Source organism: Miniopterus schreibersii, assembly GCF_964146895.1.
Source record: "Miniopterus schreibersii genome assembly, chromosome: 15".
NCBI classification, from domain to species: domain Eukaryota; kingdom Metazoa; phylum Chordata; class Mammalia; order Chiroptera; family Miniopteridae; genus Miniopterus; species Miniopterus schreibersii.
Window position 1 is genome coordinate 42,966,452 of NC_138115.1, and position 14,567 is coordinate 42,981,018.

Genomic DNA, 14,567 nt, shown 5'->3' on the forward strand with positions numbered 1-14,567 from the left:
TGGGCAAGGCGATCCAGCTCCCCTGCCCGGGCCTTCTGGAGACTCCACGCTGGCCTCCGAGACGGGGAGGTGCGGTTCACCGACGTACTTAATGCTTTAAAAGGGAACATGTCACATATCTGGCCAAAGCTTGTCACTCGGCACAGCTCTTGAGCATCACTTCACACATTTTTGGTAACCTAGCAGTGGAAGGCAGGGTAATGCAAGAGGCCCGGGCCATGCAGCACCTCCTTCACCCCGAGGGCTGCAGAGCATGGAGAAAACACATGCTCTGGAAAATAGTCCTACAGCAAGTTCTAGTCTCAGCGTGTCTCAGCTCCTGAGCTGCGCAGTTTCCAAACTCCCCGTGATTCCCACATCTTCGTTACTGATGTCTATGAGACGGGGGAAATATACTATCAGGAAAATACGTTGTGGATTAGCATCAAAATCTTTTCTTTCTCCCTCCCTTAAAAAACACATCTCTGTAAAGGATTTAAAACACAGGTAAGCAAAAAAGAAAAAGTGGGCAATCTCTGGAGCAGCACCCAGGTAGGACCATGTTAACAGTTTCGTTTGTTGTTCCAATCCTTTGCTATGGGAACATAAGCGTGTATCGATATATTACGTATGCAATGCGTGCCCGGACACTAGAGCCAGACGACCTGGGTTCAAACCCTGTCTCTGCCACTTACAGCTGTGTGTCCTGGCAAATCGGGGAAGATGACAGTACATTCCTCAGAGTCCTTGCGAGGGACAAGCGAATAAAATATATAACATGCCCAGAACTGGGCCTGGTATAGGACAGTGCTCAACAACAGAGAGCTACTGCCTGGGCAGGTCATGCATATGTAACACCTGGTCCCTGCATATCCGTGTATGTACATAGAACATGCACTCATGTGTATGATTGTCTATGGACATGTACAGGCCTGTGTTAGCATGTGGATGGGTGCAATTGCTACATCTAAACACACAAAGTGAGACTGAACTTTACATGAGGATCAGAAAAGCAGCAGTCCACTAGATCAAACCAAGGCGATTTTCCAAGCCTTTGAACCTCAAGTGAGTGAAGTGGCTTCTTCAGCCCACTCAAGTCTAGTTATGATTTAAATCAGAACCTATCACTTAACATATGCCCAACGTCAAAAACGGTAACATCACAAGTGCAGATTTTATTTCACAAAAAGACAACATGATTCTTCCAAAATAGAAATCAGAAACACCTCGAAAGCTTCTGTTCCAACTGCAGATATACCCGTGTACTGCTGGGCTGCCACCCCCATGACATGGCCATGGTGGCGCTTGGCAGGGGTGGGTCAGTCACTGCAAGGCTGCAGGGAGACCTCAGGTGAACATGCACAAGCTAAATCTATCTTCCAATTGAACTCTCCAATGAATGCTGCTGCTGCAAGGGGACATGTGAGGTATGTGAAAGGCTAGGTCACAGGCTTTCATTGTCACACACGGTCCTGTCATGAGTCTTCATCAGGCAGGTCCTGAAGGAGCTGGCTATAGGTCACAGCTGCACTGATAACCGGCTTGTCCACGAACTCCACGGTGCACAGTTCTGGGGCGTCATCACTGCAGGGTGCACGCTCCAGTTCCAGCACCGTGATGGTGTTCGGGGCCGACGTCACCAGGATGTGCCGTGGCACAAACAAGGTCATCTGGGGGCCTCGTGCTGGCCAGTAGCGACCAAGGTTAAAGCCATTAATCCACACCTGACCCTGGAGAGAGAGAGGGAAAGAAACGATCAACCCCAGCTTCATGAATCCTGAGGCACAGGAGAGCCTTGGGCCAGCCGGTGGAGGGCAGGTGGAGGCGGGAAATGCCCCCATGAAGGCGCTGTCCCCCGACAGTCCAGGCCTGACAACCAGGCCCAGGCCAGTCTGTGCTCCAGCATCCTGCTGGGGTGACTGGCCAAGCAGGGCAGGGAAAACGTGTTTGATCCCTCTGACTGCCTTCAGCAGCCACATGTCAGTGCTGGACGACACTGTGGCTGTTTTGCCAAGTTTCTGCACTTTGTCCTGGGTCCTGGAGGACTGTCTGTCTACATACCAGCCTCTCCCCGACTCTTCGGTACACAGAGAGCTGCGGAATGGTCCCTCAAGGCCATCTGCTCCTAGAGGCAGGTCCTGACCACGCTGTCTTCATGCACTAGGTGAGCACAGGGCCTGCAGCCTGGGACACACAGGTCCCAGGAGCTGTCCCCGGTCCCCAAACAACCCCATGAGAAGGATGTGGGGGCGGGGGAGGGAGAGACAGGGGTCCACCCAGTTGGGTGTCTGTATTACTGCTGTGTTTTAATGGTTTTCACACCAGCATCAGAGTGAGAGTGGCACATCTGCTTTAAGGAGCAGAGGGGACACTACAAGCTGCAAAGGCAATTTCTGTGAGTAGGAGAAGCTGCTTCCGCTACAAAACTGAGAGCAGAGAACCTCCTAAAGATAGGGACGATGGTTGGGTGTGGCTGCACAGCCTCCCTGCAGGTGCTACATTCGCTCCTCGGGTAGGACTTCACTGTTGGCTGAACAGGTGGAACATTCTATCACAAAGAAAGAGAGCAAAGGAGAGGAGATCACACGCAGGAGAGAGAGAAGGGGGGAGAGAATATGTGGGAGAGGAAAGGGGGAATAAAGGGCGAAGGAAGGGGGGGAGGGAGACGTAAAGAACTGCACCCCACAGTGACCCAAATACAGACAGTCCCCAACTCAGGATGGTTCAACTTATGATTTTTTGATTTCACAAATTGTGCAAAAGCGACATGTATAATAAATTACATAAGATATTATTATAAAATAGGCCTAGTGTGAGGTGACTCTGCCCAACTGTAGGCTAATGTAAGTGTTCTGAGCATTTAATGTAGGCTAGGCTAAGTAAGCTATGATGTTCGGTAGGTTAGGTGTATTAAATGCATTTTCAACTTAACGATATTTTCAACTTACGACAAGTTTATTGGTGTGTCAAGGAGCATCTGTATATTGAGGGAGAAACTCCGGAGGAGGCCCGATCATGACTGTCATGTGCTGAGCCCTGGTTCACAGCCACGGTCACTCATCTTAGAGCTACTCCGCTGCTCAGCTTTGGGTCTTTCTTCAGCCTCCAGGTGCCCCCTCTATTCCAGCTCCCTCTGAATTTCCCAGCTGGGTTCAAATCTTAGTCTCACCCCTTACTGGCTGTCTGACCTTGAGAGGTCCCCAACTCATATGGGTCACTGGGGACACTGAGGACAGGAGGACTCAGTGCATGTGGACACAGCGTCCAGCACCGGGGAAGCGCTCAGTGCGTGGCAGCCCTCCTCACACAACTGAAATGAAAAGATCCGGGCACCCACATGCCCACAGAAGGCCGGTGATTAAAGCCACCTGTTGGCTGGATTAAGTCATTTAGAAAAAGAATGACAGTTTCCCAGTACTCAGAACCATTTCACTCATTTTTTCACCACGGGATGTGCTATCTCGATCCATCCTGAAAGGTATGTACCATGGCAGCTTCACCAGGTTTTTATCAGTTTAACGTCTGTGGGTGCCTTGTTTTCACAGTATTAATGAACAACAACACTTCACTTTTGCGGTCAAGGGGGTAGGTAGGTTCGAGGGTAGATGAGCGAGAGGGCTCTGTGAGCGGCCCACAAGGAACAACAGCCCATGCGGTGCCCACTGTACACTTGGTTCCAGGCAAGAGCCAAGCCAACTCTTGACCAAAAAGTGAGGTGGACAACGTTGAGGTTTGGTCCCCTCTCATACCTCAAACTCCATTTCGTAAGTATCCAAGAAATTGTCCCTCACATCCCTTGGGCTGAATCAAGCATGTCCCCTTGGAGAGCTGGGGACCATTTCTTTAATTCTCCGCCACTAGAGGGTTCTGGGTCACAGTGGCCCAAAGAGGACCTTGAGATTGGGAAGGCGGAAGGGAAGCAGCAGCCCTCACTCTTGGGGGCTGTCACAGCTAAAGTCAGGCCTGATGGGAGCAGGGGTGCCTGTGGGTCCAGCTCGTCCTTGGTCTCCTCTGCTCCTTGTCCAGTTCGCCTTCCTGAAGGCTGCCTTGCTGGCCAACAGTGCAGTAGCCTCACAAGGCAGCAGTCCCAAAGACCCCCCTGTGAGCTCCCCAAAGTGCTGCTTGGGTAGCTGGACTTACTCCTGAGATGCCCCTGAGGTGCCGACCTGACCAGCACAGGAGGGCTGATGAGTGTTTCCTCCTTCGATTCTCTGACCCCTCTTCCAACACCCACCTTCCCAGCTGCTCCCACACTTGTGTGAGGGCTAACTCCTAGTGAATACTGCTACACTAAAGCCCCAGCCCCATCCTTTCTCCCTGGACCACTTCTCCAGCAGAAAAGTGGGGTCATGAGGAGGAACAGGTCTGTATCAGGCTGAAGGTGCCTATGAGACCCCAGTGGTAGGCGCTTGGATGTGGTGCTCCGGGTCCTCAAAAGTGCTAGTTGGGTGTTACCAGCATACCTGTGGGGATGACATCCTTTGAAAGTGTAAGAAGGGGGCCCAGAATCAAGCCCTGACCTGAAACATAGAAACCGAAAGAGAAGCCTGAGAAGGAACAAATTGGGGGAAGAAAAACCAGGAGAAGTTTGGTCACAGAAGTCAGAGAAGAGTTTCAAGGAAGAGAGTGGTCACCCATGTCAGACGTCACATGCCAAGAGGCCCAAGAAATGTCCAGGTAACATTCCACCACATAGGCGCTGGTGGCCTTGGCAGGAACAGCCTCAGAGGTGTGTGGGAACAGAATAGTCCTTCCCACCCATCGCCTTCTACTCTGGAGTCAGTTCCACTGGTTGTGACCTTTTCCTAATAACTCCAGACGTGGGACAGGTTCCTCACCTCTGCAGTCCCATAACAAGCACTGAATACCTATCTTTAACTTACATTAAACCCACCTCTGGATTTATACAGACTTATAAAGACTGACAGGCTTTCCACAGGATGCTGAAAACATAAATGATCTTATTTCATTATACTGAACACAGCTTTATTTTTTTTGCTATGTTTCTAGATTTTATGGCCACCTCTTTGAGGCCAAGACTAGATAGCCTCTCTTGACTGATTAGTAAGTACTTGGGTCTGACTATGTCCAAAACAGAGCTCCTGATCCTTCACCTGCTCTCCCTGGTCTTCCCGCCTCAGACACTGACAGCTCCATCCCTCCAGTTGCTTGACCCCAACTCTGGAGTCCTCCTTGACTTCTCTTTCTCCAACACCACACCTAATCTTCAGCAAATCTTGCCTTTTCTTTTCTATACAGATCTTATACTTCTCTCCATCTACCACCACTCAAGTCCACAATTTCTTACAGGGTTACTATAGTAACAATTAGGAAGAATATAAATGCGATGTTTCCGTACTAGCAATGCCCTTGCCTATCATGTTGACATGCTCAACAGCCAGTCATTAAGTACTTCTCTCTGACACATTCTACACACTGTTGCCACATCCATTCATAACTTTGATGCTTAAAACCTCCCCTAGTTCTACAAAGTTCTCAAGGTCATCTCCAAATTCCTTGATACACGAGGCCACAAAACCACCGTTTTAACTGTATTTTCCACCACTCTGCTCCTCACTCTTTCTGAGGTATTTTCTTTGACTTTGACCAATTCTCCAATTCTTTGACTCCAACTGGGTATCCAACAACTCATTTCTGGAACCATCTACCTAGAGTTGAAGTCAGATACCACAAGTTAGAGAGCCCAGTCCCCTAAGACTGGCCCCACTCAGACACCAGTTGCAGGTCTCAAGCTACCCGCGCTGCTGAACAGCAAGCTAGAAATTAACCTCCCCTCCTTAGGTTTAATAATTTGCTAGAATGGCTCAGAGCATTCAGGAAAATATTTTACTTGTATTTATGGGTTTATTATAAAGGGTACAACTCAGGGAGGGGCAGATGGAAGAGATGCATAGGGCAAGGTATGGGGGTGGGGTGTACAGCTTCCAGCCCTCTTCAGGTGCACCTCCCAACATCTGGGTGTGTTCAACGACCCAGATGTCCAAATTTCCTTGTTCTAGAGTTTCTATAGCGCTCCATCTCCAGACTCCCATCTCAACCCTACCCCAGAGGTTGGGGGGTGGGGCTGAAAGTTCCAACCCTCTGATCATTTGGTCTTTTGGGTAACCAGTCCTTAGGACAGGACTGGTGACAAAAGGAATTTCTGGCTTTGTTACAAATTCTTTTATTTCGTGATTTTTTTTTTTAACACCTTGAAAGAGGTAATGTTTGCCTTTAAAAAATAAAACTACTTTTTTAGTCAGTATTCTATTTTGATTCTTAGCTTTTCAACGCCTAATTCTGGTTGAGGAAAAATGGGACATGCTCTGTTATACACCCAAGGCTACAACAAGGAAGGCTGCAGAGGACATTAATATGAGGTTTACCCACCCCCATCTGGAGGAGAGATACAGTACAAATGTCACTGCATTGGCAGAACCCAGCCAGAGCACGGCCTGTCTTAGGGAGCTTGTGGTCAGACAAGAATTCTGTGTTGACACATGCTGGCCTGGGATAGAGCAAAACACGTCCAATCGTTTCCCACTGAAATCCCAGCTGATGTTCAGGCATTTACCCAGAAAGCCACATCCGACTCAAGCAAAGCCAAAGTGATCAGAAGTGATTTTTTATCTCATGAATCATTCTTACCAGTGGCTTCATTCACTAAATCAGGGTAGTTTCTTTACAGCCAGTAAACAGCATAATAAGCCAAGAGGCTGGAGGCAAGGGCCTTGACAGGGCCGCCCCGATGGAGGAGGGTTAGTGTGCCAGGAGACAGAGGCTTGGAAATGGTCATTCAGCCCATCCTCACCCCCACACCCCACAGCCACCAAAGTGCCCATTCTTCCAAAAGTCCGACCTCAGTGCCCCGTGGGAGAGTGCAATCCATCTGTTCTGTGTGTGCTGTGATTCAGAGCCTCAGGAGCTGGCCAGGGGCAGTTCTCAGCACCAAGGACCACTGCTCGCCAGCAAATAACAGAATGCTCTGGATGGATGTGTGTGTGTGTGTGTGTGTGTAAAGCCTTACATACAATTCACTCATTTAAACTGTATAATTCAGTGGTTTTTAGTATACTACAGAGCTATGCAACTGTCACCACAATCAGTTCTAGAATATTTCCATCACTCCAAAAAGAAACCCTGCACCCTTTAGCAGTGATTCCCCATCCTTCACCCCAACACTTCCCTTCTCCCCTTTACCTGCTCTAGGCAACCACTAACCATCCTGTGTCTAAAGATTTGCCAGCTCTGGGCATTTCATAAAAATGGAATCATATCATATGTAAGGTTTGTGACTGGCTTCTTTCATTGAACATGTTTTCAAGGTTCATCCACATTGTACCATATATTAGTACTTCGTTTCTTTTCACTGCCGAGTGACAGTCCATTATAAAGATATACCACGTTGACTATTCACTCATCAGTTGATGAACATTTGGGTTTTTCCACCTTTTGGCAACTTTGGATAATGCTGGTGTGGACGTCTGTGTACCAGTTTTTGAGTGGACATATGGATTAGACGAACTTCTGGGGGGCCTGAACCCTCTGACACATTCACAAACATCGTGTGTAATTGTACTTTTCAAGCATGAAGGTGCAGAGCATTCATCAGACTGATGAAATAAGTCAAGAGGCCCTGCCTGGATAATCAGAGAGCTCTTGGGTGGCTGTTGAGGCCTAGTTGGGTACCGCCTGCCTTTCTTTCTCTTCACATGGGCCTTCAACTCAGGCAGACCTGGGGCTCACCACCTACTTCCGTACCTCGTACCTCTCTGAGCCTCTATCTGCTCATCTGCAAACTGGAGATAATGATATGACATTCTACCACATGTGCCACTCTTGATTATGGAGATAGTATCTCTAACGTTCTGAGCACACTGCAGGGTCTGTAACTCTTGGGTATGACATCCTTATGACCTGGCCAAGGTGAATCACCTCTGACCTCCAAAATGTCCCCTTGCTTTTCCATTTCTGCACCTTTGCTTCTACTATTCTCCCACCTGAAATTCCTTCCCTGACAAGTTCTGACAAAGGGCCTTCCATCCTTCCGGCCCGTTTCAAGCTCTAGCTGAGCCACCCAGCCCTTCTGAGAATCCCTTCTGAAGGACAGGTTCTCTTGCTGCTTTGCATCTCTGCAGAGGTCTTCCTCTTAAGGCACTAAGTCGACACACTTGGGGAGCGATGACTTGTGCTCGGGTCTTCTCCTCTGCCTTGGCCCTGCATCCACGGCACCCAGCAAAACCCCTCTTCCTCCCGTTTGCTTTCTTCCCAGGGTTCAGCAACACGGGCATTTGTGCACCTGTTTGCCCGAAAGCATTTACGGAGCTCCCGGGTGCAGGAGGAGGGCAGGCTGGAGAGTAAGCTGGGCGCTGCCAAAATGCCCCTCCCGAAGCTCATGACTCAGTGGACGAAACCGAGGTTCCGACCCGACCCGAGTGTGATGAAGCATCGTGATGCTGAGTCCAGGTGGGGCACAGAGGGCCTCCAAAGAGTCCTTTCCTGGACTGAGGGTCTAGGGAGGTTTCAGGGGGGCCAGTGCCAGCCTTGACAATGACTATGTGAGGGCTCGGTGGGCAGAATGAGGGAGTGAAAAGGCATGAACTAGGGGAAGACAAGGCACAGCCGAGCACCCAGAGGGAGGGGGGGAAGAAGGGGGGGGAGGAAAAAAGGGAGCTGGCCACGAGCTAGAATGGGAACCCCAGGGAGGGCTCTACTTTGGGTTCGGGTCCTAAAGACCCCGGACGCCACTTCTTGGCTGCAACACGGGAGGCGGCAGAGAAGACTGAAAGGCTGACAAATGTGGGAGGAGGGAGTATGAGAGCGGGATCTGGGCCTGGAGGGGGAAGGTGGGGAGGGGATTCAGAGCGGAGACTTCCTCCTAGAGGCCACGGGGCAGGAAGCGAGGGGGGAGGCAGAGAGGTGCCCCTGACAGGAAGCTGAGGAACAAAGGAGTTACACCTGACAGCAGGGTGAGTCCTCAGCGCGGGCGGGAGGCGGGAGGAAGAAGTGGCCCAAGGACAGTGAAGGTCAGAAAAGGCCAGCTGAGGGAGGGGCAGGAGACAGACCGGGGACTGCTGGGCAAGCTGAGGGCCTCAGGGGCTGCAGTGAGGGGACCGTGGCCCTGACGAGGGCGCCGGAGAGGTCCCCCGGCAGTCCCCAATTATGTATTTCCACAAACATTTAGAAAGCAAAAAACATACCAAGGCATTTATTAAACACACTCCCTGTGCATCTTTTGCTCTATTCTCTCCCAGATACTAATATATATTTTTCTTTTTCGGCCACACATTCCAAAAAGAATGTTTATATTCTAGTAGCCACACGTATGTTCATGGGTTCGTTCCCTTCCCCTGCACTCCTCAGGAGCATGCAATCTGGCTTCAGTGCCCTGCAGAGCACCCGGGGGAGTCCCAGGGGCCTCCCCATTGCTAAGCCAGCAGAAGGGCTTCTGTCTTCACTTCACATGTCCTCCCGGCAGCATAAATGCCCTTTTCCTCTTACTTCCTGGGTCTCCCCCCTCCGCCTCTGTCACGTTTGTGTCTCTCAAAGACCAGCCACCCATATGCAAATGACCTGGTACGTATATTTCCAGCCCAGGTCCCTCCTCTCAATTCCCAACCCTTGGCTCCAGTGGCTCTCCTCCAGTATCTCCTCAGAGCTATTCTCAAAGGCTCCTCAAATTCACTTTGTCCAAACCCAAACTCATGCTCTCACTGTCCCAGCCCAAGTCCTCTTCTGAAGTTTCTTCTTTCGGTAAATGGTACCATCTGCCCAGCTGCAAGTCTGGAATCTAAGAGTCACCTGGGCTGTGATCTTTTCTTTAACCACCCCCCTATCCAATCGATCATTACATCTTATGGATTTAACTTCAAACATCTCTTGAATAGTTGATGTCATCTCCCACCCAACCCGTTCTGCAGACTAGGGTCAGAGAGGTTTGTCACATCACAATCATGTCATGTCACTCTCCTGCTTCAGTGGCTCTCAACATAAAGACAAAATTTGAATGCGACTAAATTGGCCTGTTCCAATCTGGCCTCTACTCACTTTCTAGTCTCTTCTCTGAACCACACTCCCCTTTCTGTGTTTCACACATTCGTGTCCTTCCTCACACTTGCCCTTTTCCCCTCTAAGCATATGGCCTTTGCACATGTTATCTCCTCTGCCTGGAACATGTCCCTCTCTCATTTTGCCATGTTAATTCTTATTTATCTTTCATATCTCTCAAGCATCACCTCCCGGAGTAAGGCTTTCCCGACCTCCCTGACAAGGCCAAATGCTCCAATTATCATCAACTCCCAATATCTCTTCTTAGTTCCCACTGCAGCTACAGTTTTACCACTTAATTTGGGTTACTATATGATTCGGTCTTCTCCCAACTAGTCTGTAAGTTCCATGAGGGCAAGGACCACACCTGGTTTTCTATACAGGGTGGGGCATGGGAAATAATAATATAATTCATAAATAATAATACAAAAATAAACTGTTCTTTGTACTCACGATTGTAAACCTATTCTTGCCCCACCCTGTATCATTATATCCTTAGTGCCCGGCACAAAGTCTGACATATAGTAGCCACTGAAAAAAGCTTTACTGAATGAATAACTGAGTGATCATGACAAGGTCATCTTAAGATGAAAATAGGACTTGAAATGGAGAAAATGACAGTGAAGGAAGACATCCTAATGTCTTCAAAGAACAAAGGAGAGTGACTGGGGGGTAGCATGGCCAAGAAAGAGTTGAGGATCATGTAGGCAGAGGTGGATGTCCCAGGGCCCGGGGCCGTGTGAAGGTGGGGGGTGTTATGGGAATAAGGAATTAGGCATGGACGAAAGAAAAACGGGCCCTCCCAGAGATTCACCCCTTTGCCTGGGCCAGGTTTTCTTCAGAGTAAAGAGGGAGCACCGCTCATAATCAGTATCCAAAGGGGCTACAAGTTTTCTTAGAGAAGCAGAAAAGGTGCCATTTGCTAAAGGCAATTATCAGTCGATACAAATGGGGTAGATGGTGCCGCCTCCAAGCTGGCCGTTGAATCCCTACAGATCTGCCATGGTCCCGCTCCTGAGGAATGGCTACACTAACAGAGAAAGTTCTCCACTCCCCAGACTGCCACGTGGCATCTCATGAGCAACTCTTTTTGATTCCTTCTCACTCAAACACTAACCAGATGCTTGAGGCTTTGAATTCAAACACTTCCTATGACGACACCTACCTTGGTCCATCCGGGAAACTGGATAAAGGTGTCCTGGGGCAAGTCTGGGATTCCACTGGGAATGGAGAAGTTCCCCACGTAAAAGGCCGGGAGTGTGTAGTTAGATGAGCTGTAGGCACAGGCTTCACCACGGCAGCTTCTGGCATTGCCGTACCAGCCTCCCAGGTGGCACACCGTGTTCTCAGTGTCCAATGGGAAGATCATCCAGTCCGTGAGGATACTGGAGTTGAGGGTCAGGTTAGAAACCAGACCCTGCAAAGGAGAAACAGGGCAATGAGCTGGGGTGGGGAGGAAAAGGTGTTAAGTGTGTCTGTGTTCCAGTCCTGAATTTCTGGGAAAAGCAAAGTGGGATATGAAACACCACCAGTAAATGAGACTCAGTGTCGTACACCCAAGTGACACAGATCTGGCTTAGGAAGAGTCACATTGCCTTGGGAAGAGACGTGTTTCCCAAGCCACAGCTTTCTCTCTCCTTTGCAGACAAGATGTCCCCATAAAAGGCCCAGGGTTCTGCCTCTACAGAAAGGGGGCTGAGCTAACTAGAGTGTTTAACCCCCAAATCCCCAGTTTTCAGTGTTCGATTCAGAGCCATTGCTAGAATGGAAGAAAAGTTGGAATCTGAGGAATGCAAAGGAACATTCGGCTCACTGTAGAGGGAAGGAGGGGAGACTCTGCCCCTAACGTATAACCCAGAGCAAGCAAGTCTTGACCGTGTGCTACTCAGCCGTACTCACAAGGATGATCACACCTGAGGCCGCTTACCTGTTGTAAGGACTAAATGAGACAATATGCACGAGAATACTTTGATGCAATAGTCCTTCCTTATGCGTGGGGCATTTGTTCCAGGACCCCCACGGATGCCTGAAACCACGGGTAGTACCTAACCCTATACATACTGTGCTCTCCCCTATACATACAGACCTTTTCACTTAAAGGAAGCACTTTAGGGCTTCTCTTTGGTACATCTGAATTGCCAGCATCAATACTTTTGAGCTTTGGGGCCACTACTAAGTAAAATGAGGGTTACTTGAACACAAGCACTGCAATACTATGACAGCGATCTGATAACTGAGATGGCTACTACGTGACTAATAGGCTGTAGGGTACACAGCGTAGAGGTGCTGGTGAGAGCCAGGTAGGATGGCCACTAATTAGAGCCTGTAACAGGGACATTTCTATTGGAGACAAAGGTTACACCCCCCCCCCCCCCCCCCCCCCCCCGCATGGCCATTCCCTAAGGCTATAATTGCCTTCACTCTGAGCTGCCACAAAGAGGGATGGGAAAGAGCCCGACACTTGTCCTGTCCTAGACAGGGTGGTGCTCTAATTCCCTGGGTGCAGGCCTTCTCTCCTCTAGCAGATGGTGAGATAGCAGAGGATCAATCTCAACATCTCTGCATTCCCTGAAGCACCTGGCACAAAGTGTGAGCTTAAGAAATGTTTGTTGAGTAATGCTTTAAAAATATGTGTGAGAAAAACATATTTGGACTAGACACTTGGGCACAGAGGTGAGAGGCAGTGCACCAAGGCTTTGCACAACTCGAGTGTCATGGATCGTCCACACCCAGAAAACAGAGCAGACCCAATGCTAAGCTGGCTCTGCTGGCAAGGGAGTGCCTCTCAAGAGTTAGGTGCGTTTTATAAGCAAAGGAAAAGCACAGTGGAGTGGTTTCCTCCTGTTTATTTCTACAGGATGACTGAACTCAAAAGCAAGGGAAGGGCTCTGTCTGTAAAGCTCGACTGTCTCATCACCTGCAGAGGAAAACAGGTCTTCAAAATAACCCGACTTCTAGGTTGCAAAACAAATCAGGGTAGGTTCACTCATCCAAGTTGACAAAGTGTGTAGGTTTTTTTTTAAAAATATTTTAAAAATTTGATTTTTTTTTAAAGAGGTTCCTAGGAAGGGAGATTCAAAGTGAAAGTGAAACATTGATTGCTGCCTCCTTCATGCCTCCTACACAACTCGGGCATGTGCCCAGACCAGAAATCGAACCGGCAACCTTTCCGGGCACAGGACAATGCCCAACCAACTGAGCCACACCAGCCAGGGTCAAAGTGTGCTTTTAAGAATTGCTTCTATGTTAACAGGGCTGGAGGGAAAGATTATGAGTGAGCATTTTTATTTTTATTATTTTTTAAAAAATATATCTTTATTGATTTCAGAGAGAGGAAAGGCAAGGGAGAGAGAGAGATAGAAACATCAATGGTGAGAGAGTCACTGATCGAGCCCACAACCCGGGCATGTGCCCTGACCGGGAATTGAACCCTGATCGCCTGGATCCTACGTCGACGCTCAACCGCTGAGCCATGCCCGGCCGGGCTGAGTGAGCATTTTTAAACAGATTTACAAAACCTTCCTCTGATGGCATAGGCACAGTCCTGACAACCTCTGAACCCCGCTCCTAACAGTGAGGCTGGTCGTACCTTATAATCATTGATGAAATGGCCATAGTTCACCCGTCCCATGTTCTCCACCAAAAGGTCCAGAGTGGCTCCAGCTCTCCCTGTTATGTTCAGAGTGGTCTCAAAGCTTCGGTCAAGGATTCCTTGGGGAACCTGTGGGTTCAATGCCAAGTGAGAATTACCTAAGGTGAGAAGGTCAGCAGAGAGGCAGCTGGCTCAGCTGATTCAGTTTGATGGCCCCTTAGTCCAAGTCACTGGCCAGGTGGCCAACTTCCTCCAGTCATGGCTTTCTAAACAAGAAAGTTGCCAGACAGCTGTCAGCGAGGAAAGGTGTAGACTGGTTTCCCCTGCTCTGGAATGTTTAGCTTCATGTCTATTTTTAATAGAAAGGGAATGGAGGTAAAGAAACAAGATGGCGGTGTAGGTAGCAGCTGCACCCGCCGCCTCCCGCAACCAATTACAACTAAAATACAGAACAACCATCACTCAGAACCTCCTGACATCAGGCTGAACAGAAGCCCTACAACCAGGGAACTGAAAAAGCATTGAGACTGGTAGGAGAGGTGGAGACGCAGGTGGGTTGGGGCTGAACTGTGGAGACGCAGCAGCGGGCCCACACCCAGTGCCGCGGGGTAAACCCTGGAGGACATCTTGGTGGCAGAGGTTTCCTGGAGGAGGGAGGAGGGAGGGGTCCCAGCCCCACATCGGGCCTGCATCCCAGGGCTCCAGGGCCAGGAAGAGACGTCCCCACAACTTTGGGTAAAGGGCCCGCGGATGGACTCACTCAGACGTGTTCCCTCGGAGCCCAGCGCCGGGCAGCAGCCTGAAGGGACCTGGGACACTCGGGGAGGAACTAACCTGCCTGAGATCCGGGTGAGAGGCGGAGGGGCGGCTTCCTCCCAGGCAGAAGAGCTGGCAGAGGTCATGGCTCCTTTGGCGAGTCCTCCCCGCACACAGCCGGCAGGCAGGCGCC

The 14,567-nt window shown here is 49.7% G+C and overlaps 1 protein-coding gene across 1 annotated transcript in view; it reads right to left on the bottom strand.

Moving 5' to 3' along the window:
* Window positions 1–1,134: 1,134 nt before the first annotated feature.
* GLB1 (galactosidase beta 1) overlaps window positions 1,135–14,567 on the bottom strand; it is a 59,107-nt gene continuing 45,674 nt past the window's right edge. Inside the window, exons 14-16 of the mRNA XM_081160218.1 lie at window positions 13,616–13,747; window positions 11,192–11,443; window positions 1,135–1,709 (exon numbers count right to left, since the gene is read on the bottom strand). Of these exons, the coding sequence (XP_081016344.1) occupies window positions 1,455–1,709; window positions 11,192–11,443; window positions 13,616–13,747 (639 nt within the window). The 3' untranslated portion in view covers window positions 1,135–1,454. The remainder of the gene's footprint in view (window positions 1,710–11,191; window positions 11,444–13,615; window positions 13,748–14,567) is intronic.